Source organism: Chamaea fasciata, unplaced genomic scaffold (genome assembly GCF_029207755.1).
Source record: "Chamaea fasciata isolate MVZ Bird 193981 ecotype frontalis unplaced genomic scaffold, bChaFas1.0.hap1 SCAF_13, whole genome shotgun sequence".
NCBI classification, from domain to species: domain Eukaryota; kingdom Metazoa; phylum Chordata; class Aves; order Passeriformes; family Sylviidae; genus Chamaea; species Chamaea fasciata.
The window spans coordinates 8,352,989-8,378,866 of record NW_027094098.1 but is presented as its reverse complement, the minus strand read 5'-3'; the positions used below and the strand labels follow the sequence as shown (position 1 = coordinate 8,378,866).

Genomic DNA, 25,878 nt, shown 5'->3' with positions numbered 1-25,878 from the left:
GAAGAACAGCGGCACAGGGGTTGTCCTGAGCTGACCACGGCTCTCTTATGGCAGGGGGTCATGGAGGTGGTGAGTGCCGAGGTGTGGGACACAACTCGGGGGCTGCTGCCACTGGAAGGACCTTTCTCAGCTGCCCCAGCACAGTCTGTGTGCAGCAGGGAGGTGGGGTTCTGCTGTCACCGTGTGTGCTCAGTGCTAAACTTCTCATCTTTAGTTCTGGCTGAGATCATGAGGTCACATCTCACCCCGTGCCATGCACAGGATGGAAGTGCTACTTCACCTCATTCTGGTGCCACCTTGGTCTCTTCGAAATAAGAAAGCAACTTTTATCTTCAATCTTTACTCTGAACAAAGAGCCCAAAGTGGAACAAAAGAATTGCAAACTTGTTCTTCATTACTGTGCCACTTCTCCCGACTTGCCAAATCTCTGCATATCTCTTCTTTGTAGGGAGATGTGCCTGGAGGGCTCTTAGATAACATCATCAGCGAATCTTGCTGGCAGCCTGAAAACCACTTCAGTTGGAGGTGGGGGGAGTATCAGCTGAAGTGAACTCTTTTCACATCAGTTGTTCATAGAACACTGTTTTTGATATATTTGGAAATAAAAAATGCTGTCCTGAAAGCACAGATAGTGTTTTATTAATCAAGAGATATAGTGTAAGTGATTGGAAAAAATCCAACTGCTTGGCTCCAGACACATCCTTGACATATTTAAAAGGAGTAGGATCACTCACCTAGGCTATGAACAGTAGTTCTGTTACCCATGACCAAAAGGAAACGTTAAATACTTTTGCATCATCATTGACCAAGCAACATCTGTTTGATTCTTCCCTTGTAGTTTGACTCTTCAGCTGCTGTAGTGGCTGGGGTTATCGTCCTTGTGTTCCAGTGCTTTCTGTATGGAGACTGGAAAAGCCTGGTTTTTGTGTTTGTGATTCGGGAGCTTTCCAGTTTTTATAATGAAATATTGCAGGGTGTGTCTCTAATGTACCTCACTGAAACCCAAATACATTAGTATCAGCAAGTGTGAGGACAAAGATCAATGTGCTCGAATTTTAAGGCATGGCATTGAAAGTTTCAGAGGAAATGTAACAGTGGAGAGTGTCTGGAAAAAAACTAAAAACGTGATGGAAATAAAGAACAAAACTGTGTGTGCAGATGTGCATGTTCTAATTTCTTCCATTGGTGGCTCATCACTGTTCTGCTTGACAGTGAAATCCCATTTCCTACCTCACTTTTTGTGTTAATGTGTGGTTTTGCAGGGATTGTAATCAAGAAGGAAAGGAAAAAGCATAGGAGTGTATGTATCCACAGAAATGAATTTTATTTTTTTATATATACTTACATATGCATTTTGGCAAAAAACTAGCTCCAGATATCTCCTACTGATAAGTGCACTTTTTAAGGAATGTTTTTTAACCTGGGTCAAAACAATATAAAGAATTTAAGAGCCATCACTGGTATAATGTTATTTTAAAATACAGGATTCTGTACTTGTAAAAAAATTATTTTAACAAGGTTTCCTGTATGCTCTTGTACAATGGTGTTGGGTTGAAATTAATTTAGTTAGTGTATTTATATGGAAGAGACTAGAAAACCTAACTTGTTGCTGGCAGAAGTAGATATAAGTGAATGTTTTCTGTCCTGAGTGGATATTTTGGATGGAGCTTTAATGGTACCACCGTTTCAACAGGTTTGACTCCGTTGCATTCAGGGTTTCTGTAGCAATTACTATGGCAACAGTGATGCAGGAAATGTTCCCACGGGAACAGTTGTGAATAATAACTAACTGAAAATATTTAGCTTTTGCATCTCAGGTTAAATGTCCCTTCCATGAAAGTATGGAGGGTTTGTTTACTTAATAGGAAGTCATTCTCTTACATCAAAACCCACACATGTTGACAGGTGTGTTTGGTTTCAGAGTAGAAACACCTTTTCAATGTATTGCTGGAGTATCATCCCAAAGACCAATGAAAAGTGTTAGAAACATTAGGTGTAAAGTTTGGCACCAGCTTCAAATGTTTTATGTTGTAAAGAAACTTCTTAAGCCAAATTTGTAGTACAGAATCTGCTCAGAAATTATAACTTAGTTTTATCTTGAAGAATTATGTAAATAATTTACATACGACTAATACTGTTAATAAAAACTGTCTTGGTAGCCTTCTGACCTCACTGTGCAACAAAAGTCAGGATCATACAAGTCGCATGGTAGAGGTCAGTATTTGTTGACTTCAGTGTCTCTTTATAAAATGCCTTCAAAAAGTCTTCTGCTTTTTTCAGAAATAAATTTGTCAGTGTTAAATGAAATATCCTGAATCTGTTTGTTGTTAAATCTAGCTCTCCTTGTACTTCCCTTTACTCCTTGTAAACTGGCCTTTGTGCATACAATTGCCTTGTTCATATTTATTTCACTTTCATTCAGAACAAAGAGGAAATCAGTCTGGTGTTTATGATATGAATAAACTTTGAAACTTGAAAGCATTTCAGGGTTTGATTTGGTAGCTTCACTGTCATGGAATAACAAAAAATACTTATGGTACTCGGGATTTTTGGCCACAAGGAGAAGTTCTAATGAGTTATATAAAAAAAGGGGAAACTAAACTAGTAAATATGTACAGGACTCTCGTAATTATTTTTGAGATCTACAAAAATATGTTAAAGCTGAGTATGAATGAAGAGCACTTTGTTAAATATGAGGAGAAAACAGTTTTCTAAGCCCCAGGAGCTGATAGTTACTTGTAGAGTTATTTATGCAACTTCATAGGAATTACTGTGCAGATGGAAATGCGATGAAATGGAGGTGAAATCACTATTTATTTGGGCCCCCCGGTGTACAATCTGCTAGTAATGCAGGTGAAGGTCTCACAAGCAAAAATGTCTTTGTAAATCTAAAAGCTACACAGTTTGATCTTGATGACTTTTATCTATATATCACATACTGATATCACATGCACTACAGATGTTTCTCCTGTGAGTCTCTTGGATATTTTGTTGCGTTTATTGTACTTACTGGTCTTGGTAATTAATAGATCGTAAGTATTCTCTCCTGGGTTTTGTTGGATGCTTGTCTTTAAAACAACACTCAGAGGAAGAAGATAAAGTATCATGATTTGGCATTTTTCAAAAAAATTCTAAGCAAAATCTCTATAAATGGTGAAAGGTTGAAAAAGTCAAAGCTTTATCCCTCAGGCTTGATATAAATATTGCAACATCCCAGGAAGGATTTTGTTATTGATAATGTGATGAGGACAAGAGGAAATGACAGCACAAGAGGGAATTACCTCAAGGGAGGTTCAGATTAGACATCAGGAAGAATTTTTTCTCTGAAAGGGTGGTTGGGCATTGGAACGGGCTGCCCAGGGATGGGGTGGAGTCACCATCCCTGCAGGTGCTCTAAAGAAACAACTGGATGTGATACTTGGTGCTGTGCTTTGGTTGACATGGTGGTGATCAGTGAAAAGTTGGACTTGATGATCTTGGACGTATTTTGCGGCCTTAATTATTGTATTATTCTCTGAGTTTCTGACTTTTCCCTCACTTCTCAATATTCTGTTCTTTATTTAACTGACAATGGTCAAAGTGTGGGAGAATTTCTGCTGTCCGTGTTGTACTTATGCCAACGTAAAATACTTGCTTCTGTTCTGAGTAGGGCCCCAGGATGCTGCAGGATTTAATCTTTGGTGAGATTTTTATGTCCAAGTTATTGATCTGTATCTGACAACCTAGCTAAGTGGAATTTGACATGCCAGCCTCCAGTCCTTTAGGCGTGCTGGAGGACAGAACTAATGGAGACAGAAAATTGTGGTATAATTTGATTTTTTAAGAGAAGCAGCTACTGCATGCTGAAGATAAGTCATGGGTGTGGCTGCATTGACTTGGAAGAGTTCAGTTTATTAGCCCTGGTGGTGACAGGCCTGTTACAATCTCAAGATGTTCTGGTCTGTCTGCATAGACATTGCAGGAGTGGTTCTTGTCACTCAGTGTAAAGCCCTTCAAGCAAGAACAGTCTTGCTCAGTGAAACATTATGCTGAAAGTTAATCCTCTATAACTGATCACATTTAATAAAAGCAGATTTCTTCCCTTGTCTGACTGGCTTAGTGCCATATCCTTGAAAGCAAAGTGTGAGAGTATCACACAGCTCTCTTGGAAAGGTATGCAAGAGTGTTTTACTTTTCAACACAGAAAAGTCTCTGAATTTACTATAATGATCCTACCGACATTTTAGTTAGAAACCTACATTTTTTGCCTTTTCAGGTGAAATGTAAGCTGTAATGCAGAAAAATGTGAAGTTGCCAATGAAGGATAAGGAACCGGCAGTACAAAAGTTTTAAAATCGTGTATAGGATTGACTTGCCTCCAGATGTTACTTGTTTTAAATACTGTTGCCTGCTTTGTTCAGTCCTTCTGATCTCTCTGAATGCTTGTAAATGAATCACAGCTCCACAGGAACTCAAGTTTACCTTCAGAAAGAGCCAGATGAGATGAATCCAAACAGAAAAGGGTTTCAGAAAACACCCATTGCCTTTATCAAGAACATGATGTGATGGCGCCTGAATGGATTTTGAGGGTGTTGGTAGGTTCTCTAAGGTAGAGATGAAAATGCTGTTTGGGTGGATTTTGAACAGCTGAGAAATCCCTTGTTTGGTTTCTCTGTGTGCAAACCTTTTTTTTTTTTTTCTGTCTAACCAGCAAGTATCCAGTCTTGCTAACCTAAGTGGATTTCCCAGTCTTAGGTTCTAGTTTGAAAACAAAATATAGTAGGCTTGTTGTCTTTCCTTGAGCATGAGTATTGTGTGGCTTTTGCTCCGAGGCTTGGCTTTTTTTCACTGTGATGATGGGGACAGTTAAGCTTTACCATCAGACCTTGTTTTCCTGTGGACCAGAGGATCCTCTGTGGCTGTTGGGTGGAAATGAGCCAACATTTCTTTTGAATGAGCAGCTGTTCTCCCTGTAAAGAAATCAGTGTGTCTCTGGGATACACAAGTGGGGTAAGGTAATGACTAAAAATTAACAAGCATTATTGCTGTCTTTTCTTCCGAATATAATTGAAATAATGCAGAAGTATTTTAAGGCTGCATAGTCAAAGTAAAGCTGTGAATTATCTTTCTCATCTCAGCCTTTTATAATATTCATGAAACAGTGATATTTTTTATAGAAACATCATACAGGACTGTTGACATCCTCCCCAGCATTAATGCAGCTGTATCTTGGTCAAACAGCAGAAAAATTGGTCCTCCTTTTGGCCAGAGCCAGGGATTTCTCTTTCAGATGTGACCAGAGTTCATGTATATCAAGGGGGGTGCTTTTATAGTCCTGCATGTTGATGGCATTTATTGCATCAACCTGCAATAATTAGAAATGAAGAAGTAATTTATGTTTAAAGCTTTAAATCAAGCTTGTTATTCTTCAGAAGGTGAAATGTTACATCATTTGGAATTATCTGAGTTTTAGATTGAAAAGTAGCTCTTCAGTTGGCCTTCAGATTTTTTTTTTTTTTCATCTTTCATAAGGATGTTTTTAATTTTTGCAGGAAAGGAACCAAATACAGAAATGAAAAAATTGCATTTTGTAGCTTCTTTGAGTTTTGTTAGTGATGGGATATTTTATGGCAGGGTGCATTGATTCAAACTATAAATAAACATGCAGAAAGCATGGGAAAAGAGTAGGTGTGTGACAGCTCACTGCTACATGTACCTGCTTTGTCTCTGCATCACAGGGGCTGTTTTTCTTTCTTAATGCATTTATGCCACTTCGTGAGAGTAGGACAGTAAAACATTATGTTCACTTTCAGGAAGTCAGCACATCAGCTGAAAATCAGTCATCTGTTTTTTCCTTGGTGTTTTTGTTGCTCTCAGGATACGAAATGTTTAGTCTTGCTCAGCTGAGTGGCCTCCCCACCCCATAATGTCACCCATTTGTGACAAGCTCCTGTCTGCAGGATGGGGCCCTGGCAAATCAAACATGCACCCAGTCTTAGAGTTACTTTGTGTATAGCAAGAAAAACTCATCAAGTAAACTCTCTATATGAACTTAAATATTTTCTAAGCCATATTCTATTGTGTTAGATTTGCTTTAAACTTCTGGAAAATAAATGGAATTTTCCACAATATCAGTTTAGTGCCAAAATGCACAAGCCTAGTATAAAAGAGAAATAGTATTTGAGATTACAAGTGGATGCATCAGTGTTTTTTATTAAGTAGGTCCAAGTATGAGCTTTTTTCCTGCTTTTAAAATCCGTACTGAAGGTACGTTTTTATTATCTGTTTTTTAAATATCTGAGAAAATCAGTATTGAAAAGTACTGTTAAAAGCTAAAATGCACCTGCACATCTCAGGCTTCACCAGGTAAACCACTTTGACCTTTTTTTTGTGCATGGAATTTAGTATCACAACTATTCCACTGTGTTAAAATAAATGTGCTTTTGTGACCTGTGTTTTAGTGTACATATTTGATAGGTTGAGCAGATGACCTCACAAAGAAGATCTGAGCAGTATTATTTATTATTTAACAGTATCTTTGTAAAATATTTACAGCTGTAGTAACAACCTTTATTTCAGCAGATTGAAAAGAATTTTTACTTAGCACAGTTTGTATCCAAGTGATTTGAGCTTTCCTTTTATTATCTGAGTATTCTTTCAGATTTGCAAAATGAACTTTTATTTTTGAACGGATGTAGCAGCTGAATATTATAAACTCAACATGCACAGTTTGGATATTCATATCTTAGAAATACTCCTGTAGTCAGTGATTCTGTGTGCAGATAGACTGGAAGATCAGATGAAGATGTAAAAGTTGCATGAGGTTAATATAAAATGCCATAAACTGTTCACTTAACTCATCATCATGCTTCAAGGCAGATAAAACATTTTGTTTGTTGTGTTGGAGTCCTTTAGGAACTATAGGCAGCAGGAAGAACTTGTGTCTTAATTCAATGCTTCAACTTCAGTGTTACTGTCGTGTTACTGTTGGATGGTGAGATTTGACAAGCAGCCATTTAATTTGCTATTTTTAATCAAGTTTTTGTGTTCCTGTTACTATTTGTGGTCGCTTCTGTAATGTGTCAAATTGCATGGTTGGAGTTGCAGTGTGGAGTTTGGCAGCACTTGGGTCTTGCTGCCAAACCCTGTGTTGGTCTGGTCAGCTTCTGCAGGTCACTCCAGCTTTGATCTGACTTCATGTGTAAAATCTCAGCAATGTTTGCCTACCTTTGTGAACTAATTGAAGATCTTACTGGTGAAAAGCACTCATTAGGAGAGAAGTGGGCCATGTTATGGTTACTTTTCAGAAATAATTGTACGGTGTTAATTATAGGGTAGGAGGAAGATTTTTGGAAGGAGTAAAAACAGAAGTTGGCTTCTAGTTTTTTAGCGTCACACAAGAGGCTGGCTAACTTGCTTTTTACAGCTCCACTGTCAGGATCAAAGGCTCTGAAATGTCCCACTCCAGTGCAGCTGCACCATCTTACATCACATGGTCTAATTGCAGCTTCACAGACTGGGTCAGAGTTGCCTCTGCTGAAAACCTGTGGGAGGAATAAGTTGCTGTCAGACATCAAGTCAGAGCATCTCTGGACACTTGAAAGGCTGCCATGTCCCTTAGTGCTCAATCTGAATTAAAACATTTAACTACACTGAAGACAGAAACCTGTCAGAGGTACAGCCAAGGAAGTCTAAGTGTCTTAGTACTTGAAGCATGTGTTTTTCTCTTCTCCCTCTGTTGTCATTCTGTTACTGATAGAGAAAATATGGCAGCTGAAAATGTCAACACTTTTCTTTGTCTCATCTTGCAGGCCAAAACAGCAGCAACAGAATAATTTTTCCTTGTTTCCTTCCACCAAGGGCTGGAATTTCAGAGGGGTAAGTTTCGTATTGTTTTGTTCAGAGTATAACATTCCCTCCTGCTGCATTCTGTTGCAGTGTAACTTTGTAGCAAAACCATTATCTGTTAGGACTAAAATCATAGCAAAACAATTAGACTAGAACTTTTAATTTTGTATACTCCTAAAATGCTTTCTAAAAGTGCCAACGCTATTTTTTTTAATGCGATTGATTGTATTATTCTGAGGGGTGCAGGACATAATCACACTGTACATTAACCTACTTTAAATTTAAAAAAAATAGGGTGTGTTTTCATATCTGAAAAGAAATTATGGAAACTGAACTGATACTGTTTTATTCTGATATAGATATATATAAAGTTATTACTAGTTTGTATGTATAAAGTTTGCAGAAGTACAGTTAAATCATAACAAAAATTATGTAGGAATCTTACAAGGGAGAAGGGAATAGGTTTTGTTTCTATTTGCTTGGCTGAGTAAGGAAATATGAAAGCTTGTGTGTTCCCACAGAAGCTACTGAAAAGATACATGAAAAAGCAATGCAAGTGACACTGAGAATCTTTATATTTGCTGGTGGTATCAGGAGCTATTATTCTTGTCCTCTTCAGGTTTCAGAGGTAGCTTCTTAGTAGGTTAATTTGTTCAGAGAGTCAGTCATGTTATCTCTTCTCTGTCCCATGTGGCCTGTCAGTCCTTCTACACCATTTGCTGTAAAACTTTATGTGATGGTGGTGTTGCAATGGCAGTGGCGTGTTTGCCATGTGTGTAGGTACTGGAGCCTGGGATACAGTCCAGGAGAAGTCACTGCATGTTGTATCTAGGTCATACTAATCTTTTGGTTAAAGGAAAGGCTTTTCTGCCTTGCAAACTTCTTTTGGTATAATTAACACTAAATTACCATTACTTGTAATGTGGACTGACTTGTACTTGGGAGACCATATGAATTTGTTTTCTCTGAGCTTCTTTCAACAAAATAGTTAAGTAGGCAGACATTACTTAAATGCTTTGCTGGAAGAGTTAATCGCATTGACAGATTTACTGATCTGCGTTGTTCATAATATGGTAAGCTTCATTTAAACAAATTTTTTTACTGACTTTCACATTCTAATTAGCTGTTTTAAATAGGGCAGCTGCTATTGTTTATTGTGAGCTTTTTATTGTCACTATTTCTTGCGAAGGAAAGTTGTCAGTTGTCAGGGGTGAAGTTGTCTGTGACACCAAGAAAATAGTTCCCTCACACCGGCATGGTCAAGAGTGTAGGCAAAATAACAATAACCTCTAAGCTGTAGATTAATTATACATTTCAGAGCCAATTTAAAAATAAAATTTGCTCTAGTGTTTCCCCAAGTTCTCTCCCAACTATGCTGGGAAAGTAATTGAGGAAGAAGGAGAGCATGAAAATAGTGGAAAGAGTATTGTAGATATGAGTTGTAGCTGAAGAAGCAATGATCCCAAGTTCAGAGCAGTAGCTCACTGAAATAAAGACATAGGGCTGGTTTCACAGTGGCAGCATGAGGTCTGTGATCCTGTGTGGTGCAGGTGGAGTGAGCTGTACACAAAGAACAGAAAACTGGGGAGTAAAATCCTTCAGAATCAAGAACCTGAAACGAGGTAGGAACAGCAGTATTAGAGAAAACAGGCAACAAGTTAATGGATCTTCAAACTGTTTCCTTCATGTGCAGAAATGAAAATCTGTGACAGGTGGCTGCCACCTTATTTTTAAGGAAACTTATGAGATAGTAACACAGATGTCAAGTTTTACAGCTGTAATATTTCATACAGTGCATAGTAGACAGTTGCTGTTAATTGTTTGACATAAATGGCTACATCAAGGGAAGAACCTGTGTGAGTTGTTCACTTGATCTGATTGGATGTTGGAGCCAAGATAGCTGAGCACTGGAAAAGAAAGCTAAGTGTCTGTTGATATTTGCATTGTGTGAGCATTACTTTATTTCAATAGATGGAAAAAATTGTGTTATGAAAAGCCCAATGAGCAGACTTGAAGCCACACAGGTTTTCATAGAGATGGTGAAAGATAATGGGTTGGCTTTGATATCTTTTCTCAAACAGGACTGAAACCTTACTGGCTAAAATAACTAGGTTATTGTTTACAGTGGAGCAGAGCCACAGCTGAGTATAACAAACACATCTCTGGAGCTGACTTATTCATGGCTATGGTTTTTTTTAAACTTCTGTTTCTGTTATTACAGACTATAATACAGGATCATTTCAACAGTCACAAAAAATAATAAAGACTAAAGGAATTAACACAGAATTGCAACATGATGTTCATCTCCCTGTCCTTGCATTGCAGTCAGTTCACTCAGTTTAAATGTCTCTGTATCATGGACATGTATAAAAGGACCTGTTAAAGAAACCTGGAACGTACACCAGCGTAAATCTCAGAGTAAGATAAGGAAGACCTGGATGCTACACATTTACCAAGGAAACTCCTCTGTGCTTCTCTTTTCCTTACTTAAATTTATCAGAAGCAGCTGATTTCCATCTTGAGCAGCTCTTTTGAGCTCCATGGTTAGAGATCATGTTCAACTCTCTCAATGGGGATTTTTATGTCAGAATGATATCATGTTTCTGTTGGTTTTAGATAGTGGTAGCAGTGACTTCCAGAATTTTGGGTAGTGTTTAAATATCAGTGGGGAGAAAGGAGCTTATCAATCTTTTTTTTAACTGAATAAATCAAACCTGGTTGAGATTAAGTTTAGACTTAAAGTTACTGAGCAGTGAAATCTTTTTGCTGTAAGCTCCTCCTGCATCCACAGAAAGTATCAGGTTAATTTGGGCTTTGAAGAGATTTTTATAGTCAAGTGTCCAGCAAATAAACTATTATAAAGGGAAAGTATTTATAGTGGCCACTGTCATTCCAGAGGAAGAAACACAGAACCTGTGGAGATAAGAACAGCCCACAATGGAGGAAAGATCAGAACATAGGAGATTAGGGATTAGATGTGGTACTTAAAATAGAAAAGGAATGAAGCAAAAGAATATAAAACATAGAATATATAAAAGGAATAAAAGCAAAATTCTGTCCTGGGTATAGGATTGGAGAAGGAAAGAGAAGGAATCTGCAGCTTGGAAAGAGGCATAGTCAGGGTGGAGAAAGCAAAGAGCTGTGAAAGAATTGTGAGAGACAGTGGAAATGGATTAAATATAGAAATGGAGGAATGCTAGTGAGTATAAACACAGAGAGATGGAAGTACAAAGTGGAGGCAGAAATCTATAGAGCACTGCAGGTTTATCAGTTCAGCCTTTGAAAGTGCTGACCCTGAGATGATAAGATGATGTGGGTGGGGATCAAATTGTGGCTGGGCCTCGGTAAGAAGAAGCAGCACAAATATCTGAAGGAATAGGGCAGGTCACAGGCAGGTCAATAATGAATATAAAGAAAACACCAACACAGATCTTGGCACAGAAATTAGTATTAATTCTATTCTTGCTTTATCTTCTGATTACCATTAACTCTCACTGTTTTTCTCATCTCAGTGCCACCTTCCCGTAAAACCTTGATGCAGATTAGTGGATTTCCTCTGCATCACTGTTTGTTGCTTATAAGAGAGAACAGGTCAATATGCTGCTCTGAGTGTCTCTGGAAATAATACGTTACGTTGCTGTGTAGAGTGGGAAACAGCTTCATTTCACAAGGCATTCCATCAAATGAGGAGTACATTTGTACAGTCATCCACACACCATTAGAAGATGTGAGGATTAAAGCTCCTGTGTTTTTTTGATAGTTATGGTACAGTCTTGAGTTATATGCTTGTATGCTATTTTTACCACACTAAGAGCAGTCAGTTTTGTAAATAAGGAAGTTCTGAATTCAAGAATAAGAATCTTGAGAGTATGAGATTTCAGCTGTTTTATCTATCTCCCTTCCTGCTCCCTTAAAAACACCCACTTTGCTTATGCCAACACAATAAACTTCTAGACTTAAATATGCAAATGGAAGAATTAAGATTATTATTTTACTTTAAAAAAAAAAAAGATTGGTACATTTGCAGAAGTAGGGGTACACGGTGTTGCTGTGATGACATTTGAGGTGACTATGAAGAAGCTTCCAGTTAATCAAAAGAAAAGCAGTTACCTGATTAGTGAAGAATATTGGGCTGTAAGCAGAACTTAAGAGATGATGGTTTTGTCTGCACTTGTCTCTGATATGCCTCTCCACTCTTCCACTGAGACAGCAGAATTTCTTGCATGCTGTAAGCAAACATCTGAACCATTATGATGGTTTCTTTTTTTCCTCTCTGCCACACACAACAAATTTGGCTGAAGATCTTCAGTGCTAAAAACAAATCATGAAATCTAAACCAACATTTTGTACTTGAAATAGTTTGAGGCCTGTGTTTAGTGCGCAGTTGCCTGAAGATTGAAGATAATTTATTGCAATGAGGCTTCTTCCTATTCTGCTTACTAAAACTCCTTTCTTGTTTCCTTTGTAGTTTTGCAAAAGCATCTAAAGGAACTGTGAGGAAGGCTGATCTAATTCATGAGAAACCTGACATAAAAAAGTGTTAAATATGCTGAAAGTCAATTTTAGCCACGTAAGTGGTTTCTGTCCTAGTTTTACTGCACACATGTTTCTGGGGGAAAAGTTGTCATGCCAAATGAGAGGAATTCCACACTTTTCAGACAGTATTTGGAAAAGAGTATTTTTTTGTGCAGACTGGCACACTTCAGATAACCCATTCAGGGTGCACGAATCTCAACAGGACAAAAATTTCAAAGAGAGAAAAGAAGTTTTATCCTGGCATTAAATTGATGATTAATTGCATAAATTAGATACTTTTTTGCTACCACAGAAAGCACCTCTGTACCTCTCCTGGATTCTGCCTGGTTTTACTTAATTTCTGTATGCACTGATAACTGCTTGCCTAAGCAATGATGTTACCTATAACAGAAACTTGCTTGAAGTGATATCACACAGGCCTTTTTTCATACTTGTTGAAACAAAGTTATGCACTACTGTCTCTAAATCAAATGTGTTTAAATACCATAATCCCTTGCTATGTCCAGTATGATTTTAAAACACAAGGGATCATATGCATTAAAAAACAGGTGTGGTTTTCTGTTAGTGTAATATATTTCTATGCACAATTTAAGCAGCTTCCTCAGGGCAGGATGGTTACTTTGTCATTGACAGCATGTTTTTATAAGTGATTACTTTGTGTACTCACAGCATAGCTGGGAGTGGAATAATTGTGCCTGTTGTGACATAGCAGTCAGGAGTCAGTTCCTTCCCGTGCCATAGGGAGACTCTGAGCGCTGGAATCCAGCTGGGATCCCTCCTCCCCATGGCTGCTCTCCTCCCTTGGCCTTTGCAGATAGTCCCGTGTCTTCTAACCTGCAGCAGGTTAAAGATGCGTGGATGCTTAATCCCTGGCGTGTCTCCTTCCCCTTAGTCTTTGAACAGAAGAATTCCATATTCCTTTTTCTGCTCTCCAACAGATGATGAATTTGTGTGTGCTGCTTGCTCCTTTTAGATCTCTTCCTCTGTCTTCCTACCGTGGGTTCAAGCTCTTCCGTTTCAGAGTTTGTCTCAGCCCTTCTATTTTAATGCCTCGCTCTGCTCAGACTTGCCTTTGGTCTGTCCCTGTGGAGGAGCTGTTGTGCTGCTGTCTAGCACTGATCTTTCCTGGGCCAGGATGGCCCTGATACCTGACACCAGAAATAGTAAGAAGCAATTCTGTAATTATGTTCTTGCAGTTCTTTCTCGGGAGCTCTGCAGGAGCAGGGAAATTTTACTTCACACCATTGATAGCAGCAATGTAAGAAGCATTACAAATATCTTTCCATGATACACAATTTCTGGTTCAGAAGAGAGGAGCTTATAAATAGTTCCAAGTATTCACCCTGGACATGGATTTTTGTTTGTAAAAGAGTTGGGTTTGAGGTCTCCCTGCTTAATGTATGGGCGGAGTTTTAAATGGTTTAGCTTGTTATTGGTTTTGATTTTGAACAAACCATTGGAACTGTTGTTGATTAGTCACAAGACTAATTTCTCTTGGAACAGTAAGGTTTATGTTGGCAAACAAATAGAGATGCTATCAGAAATTCATTGTGTGGCATTTGCGTAACTGGATTGCAGTCAATTCCATCTGCAGTTTCAAAACACATCAGAATTGTTGTATTCTTAACGTATACACTGAATTCAAAAGCTAATTCAGGGTGACCAGTTAGACAGTTTTGAAGAATTAAAGATGTATTATTCCAAAGCCATCTGCTGAGTCAGCATGGTTTAATCACCATAAATTCTACCCACAGTGTGTGATGCAAGATTAGCCATGTCACACTAGAATGTTTTGTTTGAAATTCCATCCAGACATGGTTTGTTGATATGTTGGTTCTTAGGCCTGTGATAAATGGCCATATTTCTTTGGAGGGTCAATGGGCACTGTAAGTTACAAGGTCCTCTGCATACAGTAGTGTGGCAACAATCATAAATGTGCTGGAGTGACAGCTGTGAGTTGTTTATAAATTTGTTACAAAGGAGAGTGATGCTGGCTGGCCTTTAGAATTCAACATTCCAAGATTCCAATAGCTGGCGACTCAGGTAGACAAACCTGTGCATGTTTTATTGAGCTATTACTGCTCGTGCTACCTAGGAAGTGCTGTACTGCTTAGGAGTGCACTGACTTCATTAACTCAATTCAGTAGCTGTCTTATTAAACTTTCACAGCTTTTACATCTGAAGTCATCTATGAGTTAAGTACATAGCCAGTAAACTGTCCACCTAGTTTACAGAGGCGCTTCCAAGTTAATTACATGGCAGTTACAGAAAATACACTTTAGATTCTATATGTTTTAGGGCAAGAATATTGAGGCTGTTATAGAGCAATTGGCTGAGGCATCCTGGAACGACCTTCACAGACCTTGATATCTGCAAGACTTTTCCCCCAATTACTTTTGTTGCAAAGGGTAGGTATTCTGCTTACTAAAGCTTGGTTATTCAATTAATACCTTGAATTTTTTTGATAATGCAAATAGTGTAATGTCTCTCATTGGGAAGGGTTTTGTATAATTTCATTTTATCTTTTCAAAGGAAGGATTTTTTTTAAAAAAATACTTCATATGGTCATTCTGTTACTGTTGTAGGGTTTTGTTTTATGAGTCTTTGTAAGTGCTTTGTAATAAGTTTATTTTTGCTCCGGGTGTGGTTTGTTATTTATAGTAGAAATATTCTGTATATGCTATAAACCCTCCAGGCCAGCTATATTGCACATGGAAACAATACTGAGCTAGAAGCAGCATGTGATAAAGCAGATAGGTCCAATTGTGATTCTCTTAGGCTAAGTTGGATGTTCTGTTATAGAGCATATTTCCTGTCTTTAATCATAGACTGGGTGTTACCTTGTACTCCTGCTGTCATTTACTGTTCTTTTCTTTGTTTGGCAGCAGATGAACTTGACCCCTGTTCAGTTTAACTCAAACCAAACTCTGCCCATTTCTGTCTTTGTTTCCCCCCACTCCACCAGTGGCTGCTGTTTAAGAACATGTGATGTGAAATTATTATTTCCTATGACTTTATTTCAGAAACCTCTAATGGTTAACTTTTGTCCGGCTGAATTTGATGCCACTCAGTCTGAGAAATAAACATTTTAGAAACAATTTTGAACCATACATTGGTATTTTATTGATGCTATGCTGTTTCATATTAGCAATTTTATTTTCAAATGTCTAGTGCACATGAAGGGTTGCACACATGAGCTTGAACTGCTGTTGTGTTTGGTTTTAGTAGTTGTGATGCTTGAAGGAGAACATGGTGTTACCACAACCTGTTACAAAGATACGTTAATAATGTGACTTTCCATTTTCCCCAAATTGTTGTGATGGTCTGTTGTCTGATCTCCTAGTGGTTATACTGTAAAAACTTACTGATCATTCTAAGTTGATTGTAAAAGTTTCCAATTTGGTAGTGCTTAGGTGTTATTATTTAAAACTGTGGATTAAAAAAAAAAAAAAAAAAGGAAATAGGTGGACTACACATTTGGGAGAGGTTTCACAAGTATATCCAAAGACGGTTGGGAAATCCTCCACACTGGAGATTTTATTCTACCATCTCCCTCCATTTCCAGTCCCTCTGCAGTCCCACAGGTTATATCTAAGTTTGTCAAATTGTACTTGTGACAGAAAGCTAAACAAAATCCTTTTAAGGACCAGGAGAGAAGGAAAAACCTCCTGAAAAGTTCTGAACTTCTGAAACAGCTTATAAACAGTCCTGGAGCTGATGGGAAAAGAAAATGAAGTTTGAGTTCTTGATTGGAAGAAGCTTTTAGAGTGGATTTGTTGGTTTCTGCATGAGGACTCGCGTTCATTCCAAACACAAAGGTGCTTTCACAACCAGATTTGGTCAAACATCTCAGTTGAATAATGAATCCTACTTATTTGTAGACATTAGAGCAAGATTCTTCTTGAAAGCTAATGCTGTGGTTAGAATGTACACAGCAGTTAAAAATTATGGCCATCTTTTAAAATCTGACACAAATGCTTAATAAGAATAATATGATGGTCTTCTATTTATTGCAGCCTGGAAACAAATTTTGTAGCAACCAGAAAATATGGTCTCCATTTTGCTGTTTATTACATAAATATAGTAATAAAGTATTCTTTCTCTAAAGAATTTACAATCTAAGCATGTGTAAGAATGTACTGTAACATTTCTTTAATTTTAAAATTAAATTTTTAAAGTAAATTCAGATCTGTTGAAGCTCTTAAATTTCATTCATGATGACAGGTCTTTGTAATTCCAGGGTTCTGTTACATGTTTTGAAATGGGATATCCCATTCTAATGGAAGATGAATATAATATGATATGTATGGAGACAGTCGATCTATTCAGTGCATATAATATGATGCTACCATGATTTGAGGTAATGTTCTTAGGATATGTAAAATGTACACTTAAAATAGTTATTACATTGTTTTTGATGCAAAAATTGTACACAGGTTGTGTCTATCTCTTTCTGGATTGTGGTTACTTGTAAAGCTTTTCAGAGAGAGTTAAATCTAGCCTTCTTAAAACACTCGTATCACACAATGAGAAAAAAGTATCAATCTATCTCTGTGCCATCAGGGTCCTCACTGAATTTACAAAACTTAATTCTTTTCCAAGCTCTGTTATCAGTTGTTCACAACCTTAAATATCCTCACAAGTAGCAGTCATAAGTTTCAACAATCCCTGTGTCCTCCCAGACCCTTCCAGTCCAAAGCAGAGCTGTAGCCTTGTGCAAAGGTTATGAAATGAGGGCTGTAGTATATGGATCCTAAGAACTGCATGTCCTGACTGCAAGGATACTGGGAGGAGATGGGAGAGAGCTGCAGTGCTTGCTGTTCTATTTCATGTTTTGTTGGACTGGGCAGAGCTGCTGTAACTGCACAGGGACCAAAGGAGCAGCTTTCATGTATTTGCATATTTATAGTTTGCCAGTTCTGATTTCTGGACCTCTTTCTTCTCGTGAAGTTGCTGTCTGGAATCTAGGTAGGGTATCTTAGATTTCTTTCCTTGGTACTTGTGTGGCCATCTTCAAAACAAGTAAGCTCAGGCTGCACTTTCTTTCAGGTGGATGCCCTTGATGCTGCTGTCAACAAAGTGCAGTGTACCTTGGAGGTGATTCATGTGCAACTGCAGGGAAAAAACACAGATAGAATGTTTTCTTCCCCTAGACCTTAGAAAGCAGGTTTTGCCATCGCATTAATTTGTGTTGATTGATACAGCAGGGGGCCAGACTGCTTTAAATGTTGTTTATTTGATTGATGAGAGAAAGCCTGACATAAAGCTGAGATCCATGGTTATCTCCATTTAGACTTGTTAAATTCTGATGGCTGCTGAGGCAGATGGTTATAGGTGGCCTAAGGAGTAGTGCAAGTTCAAATATAAAGAAGCATAGCAAGTTAAAGTCTTTACATGTTGTGGTCTCCAGGAAGTGGAATAAGGAAATCCAAGTGCTACCAGGAAATCTGATTGAAAAATGCCTGCCTTCCTAACTTCATCTTTGGTGCAATTAAAGAGCTATGAATATAATAACGCTTGAAAAAATTGCACTCCTATATTTGATCCTAGGTCAGATGTTACCAAATTCTGAAAGCAGAGAATTGGGGTTTCCTGTATGGGGTAAAAGATTATTTAAGAAATAACTTTAATCTAAGTTAATGAAGAGAGACTAAGGAATACTTCAGAAATATTGCAGGCTTATATGTAGAATTAATAAGTATTTCCTTGGAAAAATACACTATATTCTGCTGGAAGGGTCTGAAAAGATGGTGGTTAGGTTGGGTTTTTACCTCACTTTTGGGCACAGAAGACAGGCCAGTAGCATTCACCAAGAGTGATGCACTTCAGTAATTTTTTAAGACTTGTCTTAAAATGTCTGTTTTCTAAAAGGTCTTTCAGTCAGTATTTTCTGTCTGCAGAGATGTTGCGGCTCCTCAAAGGAACTGGTTGCTCACTGGTATCAGTTTCACTTTCTATCTTCTTCCTCCAAGCTCAGCAGAAATTTTTTATTCTGGAGAAAGATTGCACCAGCTCACTAAGGACTTGTTTTCTTTAAAGATAAAGTTTGAATTGCTGTTATCTTGCTACACAAATTTAAATTTATCTTCACCTTCTTGCTCACTGGAAGAATGCAGAATTCTGCTGATAGCAAAACCAGCTCTGTGTTTGTAGATCTGAGCAAGTCACAAAAGATTGAACAGGGTAGATCAAGAGTGAGGTATAAATCTTTCTTTCTAGTTGCAATGAACTACTGGGGATAAAATCAAAGCCTGCCCTTGTCCTTACATGCAAAACTGGGGTGCTCTGCCATGCATATCTTTGCTCCTTTATTCTGGGCTGATTTTAAAACAGTCTGTTCTTCATTTTTACCATTATGCCTCTGTTAATTTAAGAACTCCTCCTAAATGCATCCTGTAACTTTTCAAAGTGTAAAAAAAATAGATTCTGTAAAATAAATGTTTCAAAGTTCTGCCCAGTATCCACCAGCTGTTTTGTTTGCTGAGACATCTGCATTTGGGCATAGTTGTCTGCCTTTGAGTTTAAAGCCCGTTGCTGCTGTTTAAGAATTGCACAGGTGGGAGATGGATCGTTTCAGTTACTGGGGCTCCAAGTTCCCAAACACCTACCTGTTATTTTAGAAACCTGTTAGTGATATCTTTACCTTCACCATACCGATGCTGTTCACTTATTGGCTGTTTGTAAAACATTTTCGTCTGTTTAAAATATTGTTGTGAACCAGTGTGTGAGAGAAGAACGACGACAGAGACAGACACAACAGTACAGATCGGCTTCTGACACTTGCAGTGTACTGTATGACAGGAAGCGAGGGCAAACTGTGGCTGCATGGGGAGGAGTTCCTGCCGAAAAGTGAAGGACAGACATAGGGACTCCTTTGTAACAAAGACTTTCCACTGTCACACTGAAAATTAAGAAACCTCCTAAAATCTGAGTGTGATACAAAATAACTCATGGTGTGGTGCTGCTTATTTGTGCATCATCAGGTAAGAGTGAATTGGGATTGTGTAACTTTTTATTGTTTGTCTGTAAGTTGGAATTGCACAGACACTCTTTCCAAGCATGCCAGGATTTAAGATTGGGTATTGATTAAACCAAAATGTTGCTTGGCAGGAATGTTTCCTTAAGTAAGGAAAGAAATCTGCTAAAGGTTGAGGTGGTATACTCTGCTACTCCCAATGGGATGGAGGACAGTTTATTTTTCTCTCCGTATTGGTCATTTCTTGCTGCAGGGTGATGGGTTTAGGTCTTTGCTTCTGTTTATCTGTCATACTCATGTAAACATCTCTGCCTCAGTCTCCTAGCCTGAAAATGTCAATTTTAGCTAATCCTAGGGCTTAAAGGGGAATATTTATAGCAATATGCATTATTGTCTCCATTGTCAAAGGGAAACCTGTAACACTTCCTACTTACACTGTGTGTACACTGCAGAATCATTCTGCTCTGCAGCATGTGGATGTGGTATCACCTGGAAAACTGGCTGCTCTTACGGACACTGCACTCTGGAGAGATGTGGAAAGACAAGTAGCATGGTTGATAATAACTTGCTGTAGAAAATACAGCCTTTGAGGGAGGTTTAAAAGATTTAGTCCATCTGGTGTACAGAAAAACAAAATGATACAAGATGTGGGTATAGGTTTATCTCTTAGTGTTTGTGAATTGCAAGATGGGCACTTTTCTCTGTGTTTGCCAAGTGTAGCACAGGAATAAATGGGCTTTTTTCATAGCAAGGGAGATTCAGGTTAGATATTCTGGGGATAAATGCTTCCTGATGGTCATATTCATCAAGTGTAGAACAAAGTATAGAATTAAAATCTGTCATTTTAAACTGCTGTATAAAATCTATCCTATCTTACGTGTTGCAGTAGTTAACATTTAGTACTTGGTTGTTCTTCCTGATTTGTGTTGAGCTTTGATTTTGGGTGGTTTATATGTCAATAAGAGTAGTCTATTAAAGACACCAGTGACAGATGTGATCTCAGATTTTGCAGCTCCAGCCCCAGTTTACAGCATCCTTTCTTGGAAAACTAGAGAGCATCCTCTCATTTAGGAATCCAAGTTATTTCAAAATATTTACATATATGTTGATTAAAACTGTACTTTGAAGTTCTTAGAAATATGTGATCAAGGTGGGGGGCTGTAGTGTGAGGCAAATCAAGGATGTGAAAACCTTATGGCTCTACGACACCTGATAGGAAGGTGTAGCCAGGTGAGGGTCAGTCTCTTCTCCCAGGTGTAACAAGTGAGAGGACAGGAGGAAAGAGCTTCAGGTTGCACCTGGGCATGTTTAGATTGGATATTAAGGAAATTTTCTTCACTAAAAGTGCTGTCAAGCAGCGGAGTGAGCTGCCTAGGTCCGTGGTGGAATCCCCATCCCTGGAGGTGTTTAAAAATCATGCAGCTGTGGCACTGAGGGACATGAGTTAGTGGTAGCTTGACAGTGCTGGGTTGATGGTTGGACTTGGTGATCTTAGAGCGTTTTTCTAATCTGAGGGATTCTGTGACTCAATGTTCAGGAGCCTGTGTGTCCTGCAGGTGCACAAAACCTATAAGGATAGAGTTAGAGCATTAAAACACCCTAACTTGGATTATTCTTGCTTTTACAACCCATCCTATGCTAAACTCCCTCAGCACAAACATAGAAGGCAAGAAGCTGGAAATTCATCACTTCAGCTTGCTGAAGACTAAGGAATCCAAGGATTGTTTGCATGCTGACTGGTTCTATTAGTTGGAGACAAAGAACTGGATCTGAAAAATCCCAGCTGAAAAGTGTTTGGGAGAACAGAAGCTGAATCTAAGTAGCGTATGGACTCTTATATTGCATTTTATTTTTTATTTATATACTACCTGCATTTAGAATCATTAGACTGTGTTAATTAGAAGCATAATTTATGTAGGAGTGTTCAGATTCTGGCTGAGAAAGGATTCTCATGCAACAAAAAACTCCTATGGAAAAGAAATAAATGTAACTTATTTAGCTGAATTTGATTTAGACTTTACTGTAAAGTTTGCAAAGGTTTCAGTGTATTTTTATGTGTTCTAAATTCCAGTTACTGATCCTCTCCCCTGTCTTCCAAAAAGGGGAAGGAAGAAGGTTAAATACAGAGTAAATACCAGTCCTCAAACAAAGCTGTGCTAATCCTTGTCCTTACAGCATCCCGTACATGCACACCCATTTCCTGTTGTTAATGTTAAACACATTGAATATAACTTTCATTTCATTGTTCACTTCAGTGTTCCTTTTACATTACATCGACCGGAAAATCTCCAATCCATCACAACAAGCAGTGCAGAAGCAGAGCCTGCTGGCTGTGGCCAGGGGAGCCTGCCAGGGAGCTGCCATTTTGGCCAGCAGAGATGCAATGACTCCTGGAAGTGCTTGAAAAGTGTGAAACTCATGAGTGGCAGAGATGACCTCACCTCCATTGCAGTTTTTGCTGTGCTGTAACAGAGCAGAGTCTGTTTTTTCATTTGTTTGTTTTCTTTGGAATATCAGGAACAAGCAAGTTCTGTTCCTAACACCAGTATCCAGGGCTCCTGCCAGCTGAATGTGTGCAGGGTGGGAAGCTGGACTGTCCACGCTGTGTCCCAGGCTCAGTGCAGACTGTGCAGTGGGGTCATCTCCGGCTATTTCTCCTTAAAAGCAATAATTTTAAGGATTTTGTGTCACTCTTGAGAAAATGAAACCTGGAATGTCTCTGGCATTCCAAACAGTAGAGGGTGGTGGAAGTATACAGGGAAACCAGTTTTATTATAACACTAAAGAACTTTTGGTTGCAGGTTCCTTTGTCAATATAACATAAAGAACTGTGATACTGAAATGCAGAGTAGCAGGTTCTGGACTTCCAAAAAAAATTGTGTTAGAATTCACTATTCTGGTATTTTGGTCTCCAAAAGCTTGTATGATCCATTATTCAGCTAAAAAAAAGCATCATGCTCTGGGGAAGCTTGTTTTAAGATGTTTTTGTCTCCCCATCCCTCAAACTCTTGTCAGGGGTTCAGCCACAGAAGTGGGAGATGAACAGGGCTCACTAGTATTGGCATGAAGGTGAGTGACAGGCTGTGGCAAAGGAAAAGAGGACTGACCTTTAAAGGTGGTGGAAGATCCATGTCTTTCTGAAAGGGCTTAAACTTTAGGGAATTAATTTTCACTTTTTTGTGAAATTGTAATTGGCTATCTCAGAACCAAGCCCTGTATTCAACAGGAAATGCAGATATCTCTTGCTGGGGACTGCAGACAGAGTTGTTTGTGTGATCGATATGTCACATTCTACTGCTATACAGACTTTCTAGAATTGTGCATTTTATCAGCCAGGCTCAAGCTCTTTGATTTTTATTATTTTTTTTTTTTAATCTTTGCCTTTACTACATTTTAGATGTTTGAATGACAGTGCAGCAGGAGTGTGATATGATGGAAAGTGTGTAATTCCTGTGAGAAGCTTACTCTTCTATTCAGTATCAGTATCATTCTGGCTTGAAGCTGGGTTATGCAACACACTGCTGTCTCTTCTAGTTCTCTTCTGAACTCTGCTTGGTGGGATTATAGCCCATCACCTATGGGCAGGAAATGTTATAAATTAGTGATCATTCAGCTAACCTTAGCAGATGGTTATTAATCTCTCGCCTAGTAATTAAGATAGATCCAAGGCATATTTCATTAACTGAGTAATAACACCATGTAAGAAAAATGTTGAAGTTTTTAGATGTTCCTCTTGTACTAGGAAGACTAAAGTGAAATGTTTTAACTTTTCTGTTTGCTGGCTGTGTCATCTATTAAACTTTTGGAAACATGTTAAATTAGTCAGAAATGAAACTTTGAAGCAGTCCAGTTTGTAGTTTTTTCTTTGTAGTACCTCCCTTTTTGCATCCTTCCTAACATCTGTTTTGAACTATTTGTGCTTCATCACTGGACTCTGTCCTGACTGAGTCCTCCATACTCTGTGGTGTAACTAACTGAGAGCTTGATAATTTTGAGATCATTTGAATGTGAATTTGAAATGGAAACAGTGAAGACTTGAAACAGATCTTACAGCACAGGAGGAGCAGCAGAACTTTTGGAGTCATTAAAATAAGAAATACGGTGTTAGCAAGGGGTACTTTCCAGGGATTTTTAAAGAGAGACCAATGTGTTGGTTGGATGGGTGTGGACGCATGAACAAATTACACAGAAAAAAGAATGAGAATTATAGTGTCTGAATATTTTTTTGAACTTACCAGCTACTGTACATGTTACAGATTTAAGAATTAGAAGGGTGCTTAGAAGGGCACATCTGTATTTGAATATGCACATGTGGATGTTGCTGATAAAAAGTATTTACACATCAAGAGAATTAATAAACTAACTGGATTAAAAAAAAAGTTGCATAAAAAGTATGACTAGAAATTCACATGGAAATCTGGATTGTTGTTGTGATTTGATGTCTTTCTATAACGAAATGACATTGTGCTCCTGCCTTATTCCAAGCTGCTTCAACACTGGCTGTGATTCCTAGGGCATAAGGCCATCAGCAGGCTTTGGGTGGGAAGGTTCCTTGTAGATGTAGAGGTGTTCTCAGCTGGCTCAGGAGATACTGGTTGCTATTTAAAATTAAAAGAAAAAAAAATCATGTAATAATGCTGCTTTTTGTGCAAACATGATATACCCTTTGGAGTGTGGTTTAAACCTGGCCTGTGATGTTTGACTTTTTGTTAAGTATTTGATCAGTTTTCTCCTGGCGTTCCACATTAATCCCTTTCAATTTTATTTTTGCTCTACCTCATCTCTTCAAATGGTTTTTCTTTGGGTAGTTTTGTTTTTTAATTTAGTCTGATACAGATATTGTCCCTGATAAAAGTGTACCTAGACTACATAAGGAGGAGCATAAAGCCCAGAGCAGTGAATCTCTTCCTGCCTTTTTCTCAACCGTAAAAATGATACACAACTTTGTGAGCTAAATGGTATTCCCTTTTCTGTATTATTGCAAATTACAAAGGTATATGTATATACACTTTTTATATGCATAAATATCTATTTTTATATATGTATGTGTATATATGCACATCTACTTAATTACATTTATTTAGATCACATAACTCCATTATTTACAAAGTTATTTTCTTCCAATTAGCACTATTGAAGTGTGTTCAGATGTACGTTCTAGAAAGACTGTTTCAAAAATATTTTCATATGAAAGTGGTCTGAAATACAGACTAATTGAATGGTTTCTAATTTTTCTTTGTTTTGGACTTTTTGTTTTGGGGGCATGGGAAAAGTCTATTTCATCAGAATGGATTTCTGTATGAAAAAAAGGTTAAAAGTTGTTTAGTGTTTGATTTTGAAGTGAGTCTGTCTGTGACTAAGAAGGTCTAAGGGTATGATGTGCAACTACATTATCTTGAACTGTTGTTTATTTTGATACCAGTCTGTGTGCAGACACATTTCTAAGCATTTAGAATGGAGAGGTGATTTAACAAAAGTCAGTGACTCTTTTGAAAAGCATCTCATTTCCCATCACAGGATGGGTTTTGTCAAGCTATTTTTGTGCATCTTTGCATTTCATCTCCCAGGGGGTGAAGTATAAATCTGTGGTATTGATAATTAAAACCCTGTGATGGAGACTATGTTAATCCAGCCTTCCTTATAACAATGTCATATTGCTCTAAATCCTTTAATGAAATCATTAAGATATAATTGGATATCTTACCTTATGATCTCCTGTGAGATAATTATGGGAAGCAATTCTTTCCTGCTGTGTTAAGGCCAGGAAGTGTCCTGTCTCTGTAACTGTGGATATAGGCACAGCCTTTTGGGCAACAGTATCACAAACATCAGGATTCAAAATTATAATACAAAAAGCTTTTTTAGCCTAGTGGTACATGTTCAGATGCAGGTAATGCACCTGTATGGTCAGTCAGAAAGCACAGACACATTTCTCATCAGAACACATACTTGCTACTATTTTCATGCAAGTGTGTACCCATTTTTAAGGTCTCTAAACACTGTGCAATAAAAAGGGTTTTTAAAGCTTTCCTGTTTTCCCTGCAAGACAAAGAGCATCATAACATTTTTCTATTTAGTTTGGTTCATGTCCATATAAATTCTAATGAGGAGATGCTCTGTGGTGAGATGACATTTGTCCATAGCTCATAGCCCTGTGTGGAGTTACCTCAGTGTTCTGTGCTCAGCGTGTCACACAATGCTGCAGTGGCACATCCTCGTGTGTGCAGGGGATGGTGAGGGAGCAGGGCTGGACTGAGGACAGAGCCTGCCTTGCTGTGGGACACTGCAGTGCTTCCTCACCCAGCTCTGCCAGAGGCTGCTACACCAGGCTGAGCTTCTGGGCTGCTTTGCTAAGGGGTTTGTGTTGCTTCATGTGCTGTGCGAGTTAGAACATAAAATAGAGAGCAACAATTAAGGGGTGATTTTGTGCGACGTGGCAGATTCAGGGGTCAGTTGCATTGTGCTATGACAGCTGAGACAGGACTTGTAACCCCGCTGGGGAAAAGATCTTCACAAAGAACAGGGATTAATTTAATGAG

General features: G+C 38.3%; 1 protein-coding gene across 1 annotated transcript in view; it reads left to right on the top strand.

Moving 5' to 3' along the window:
- Nucleotides 1–25,878, top strand: part of ARHGEF3 (Rho guanine nucleotide exchange factor 3) — a 101,502-nt gene that overhangs the window by 23,493 nt on the left and 52,131 nt on the right. The window contains 1 exon segment of the mRNA XM_066195090.1: nt 7,791–7,857. Coding sequence (XP_066051187.1) covers nt 7,791–7,857 — 67 coding nt within the window.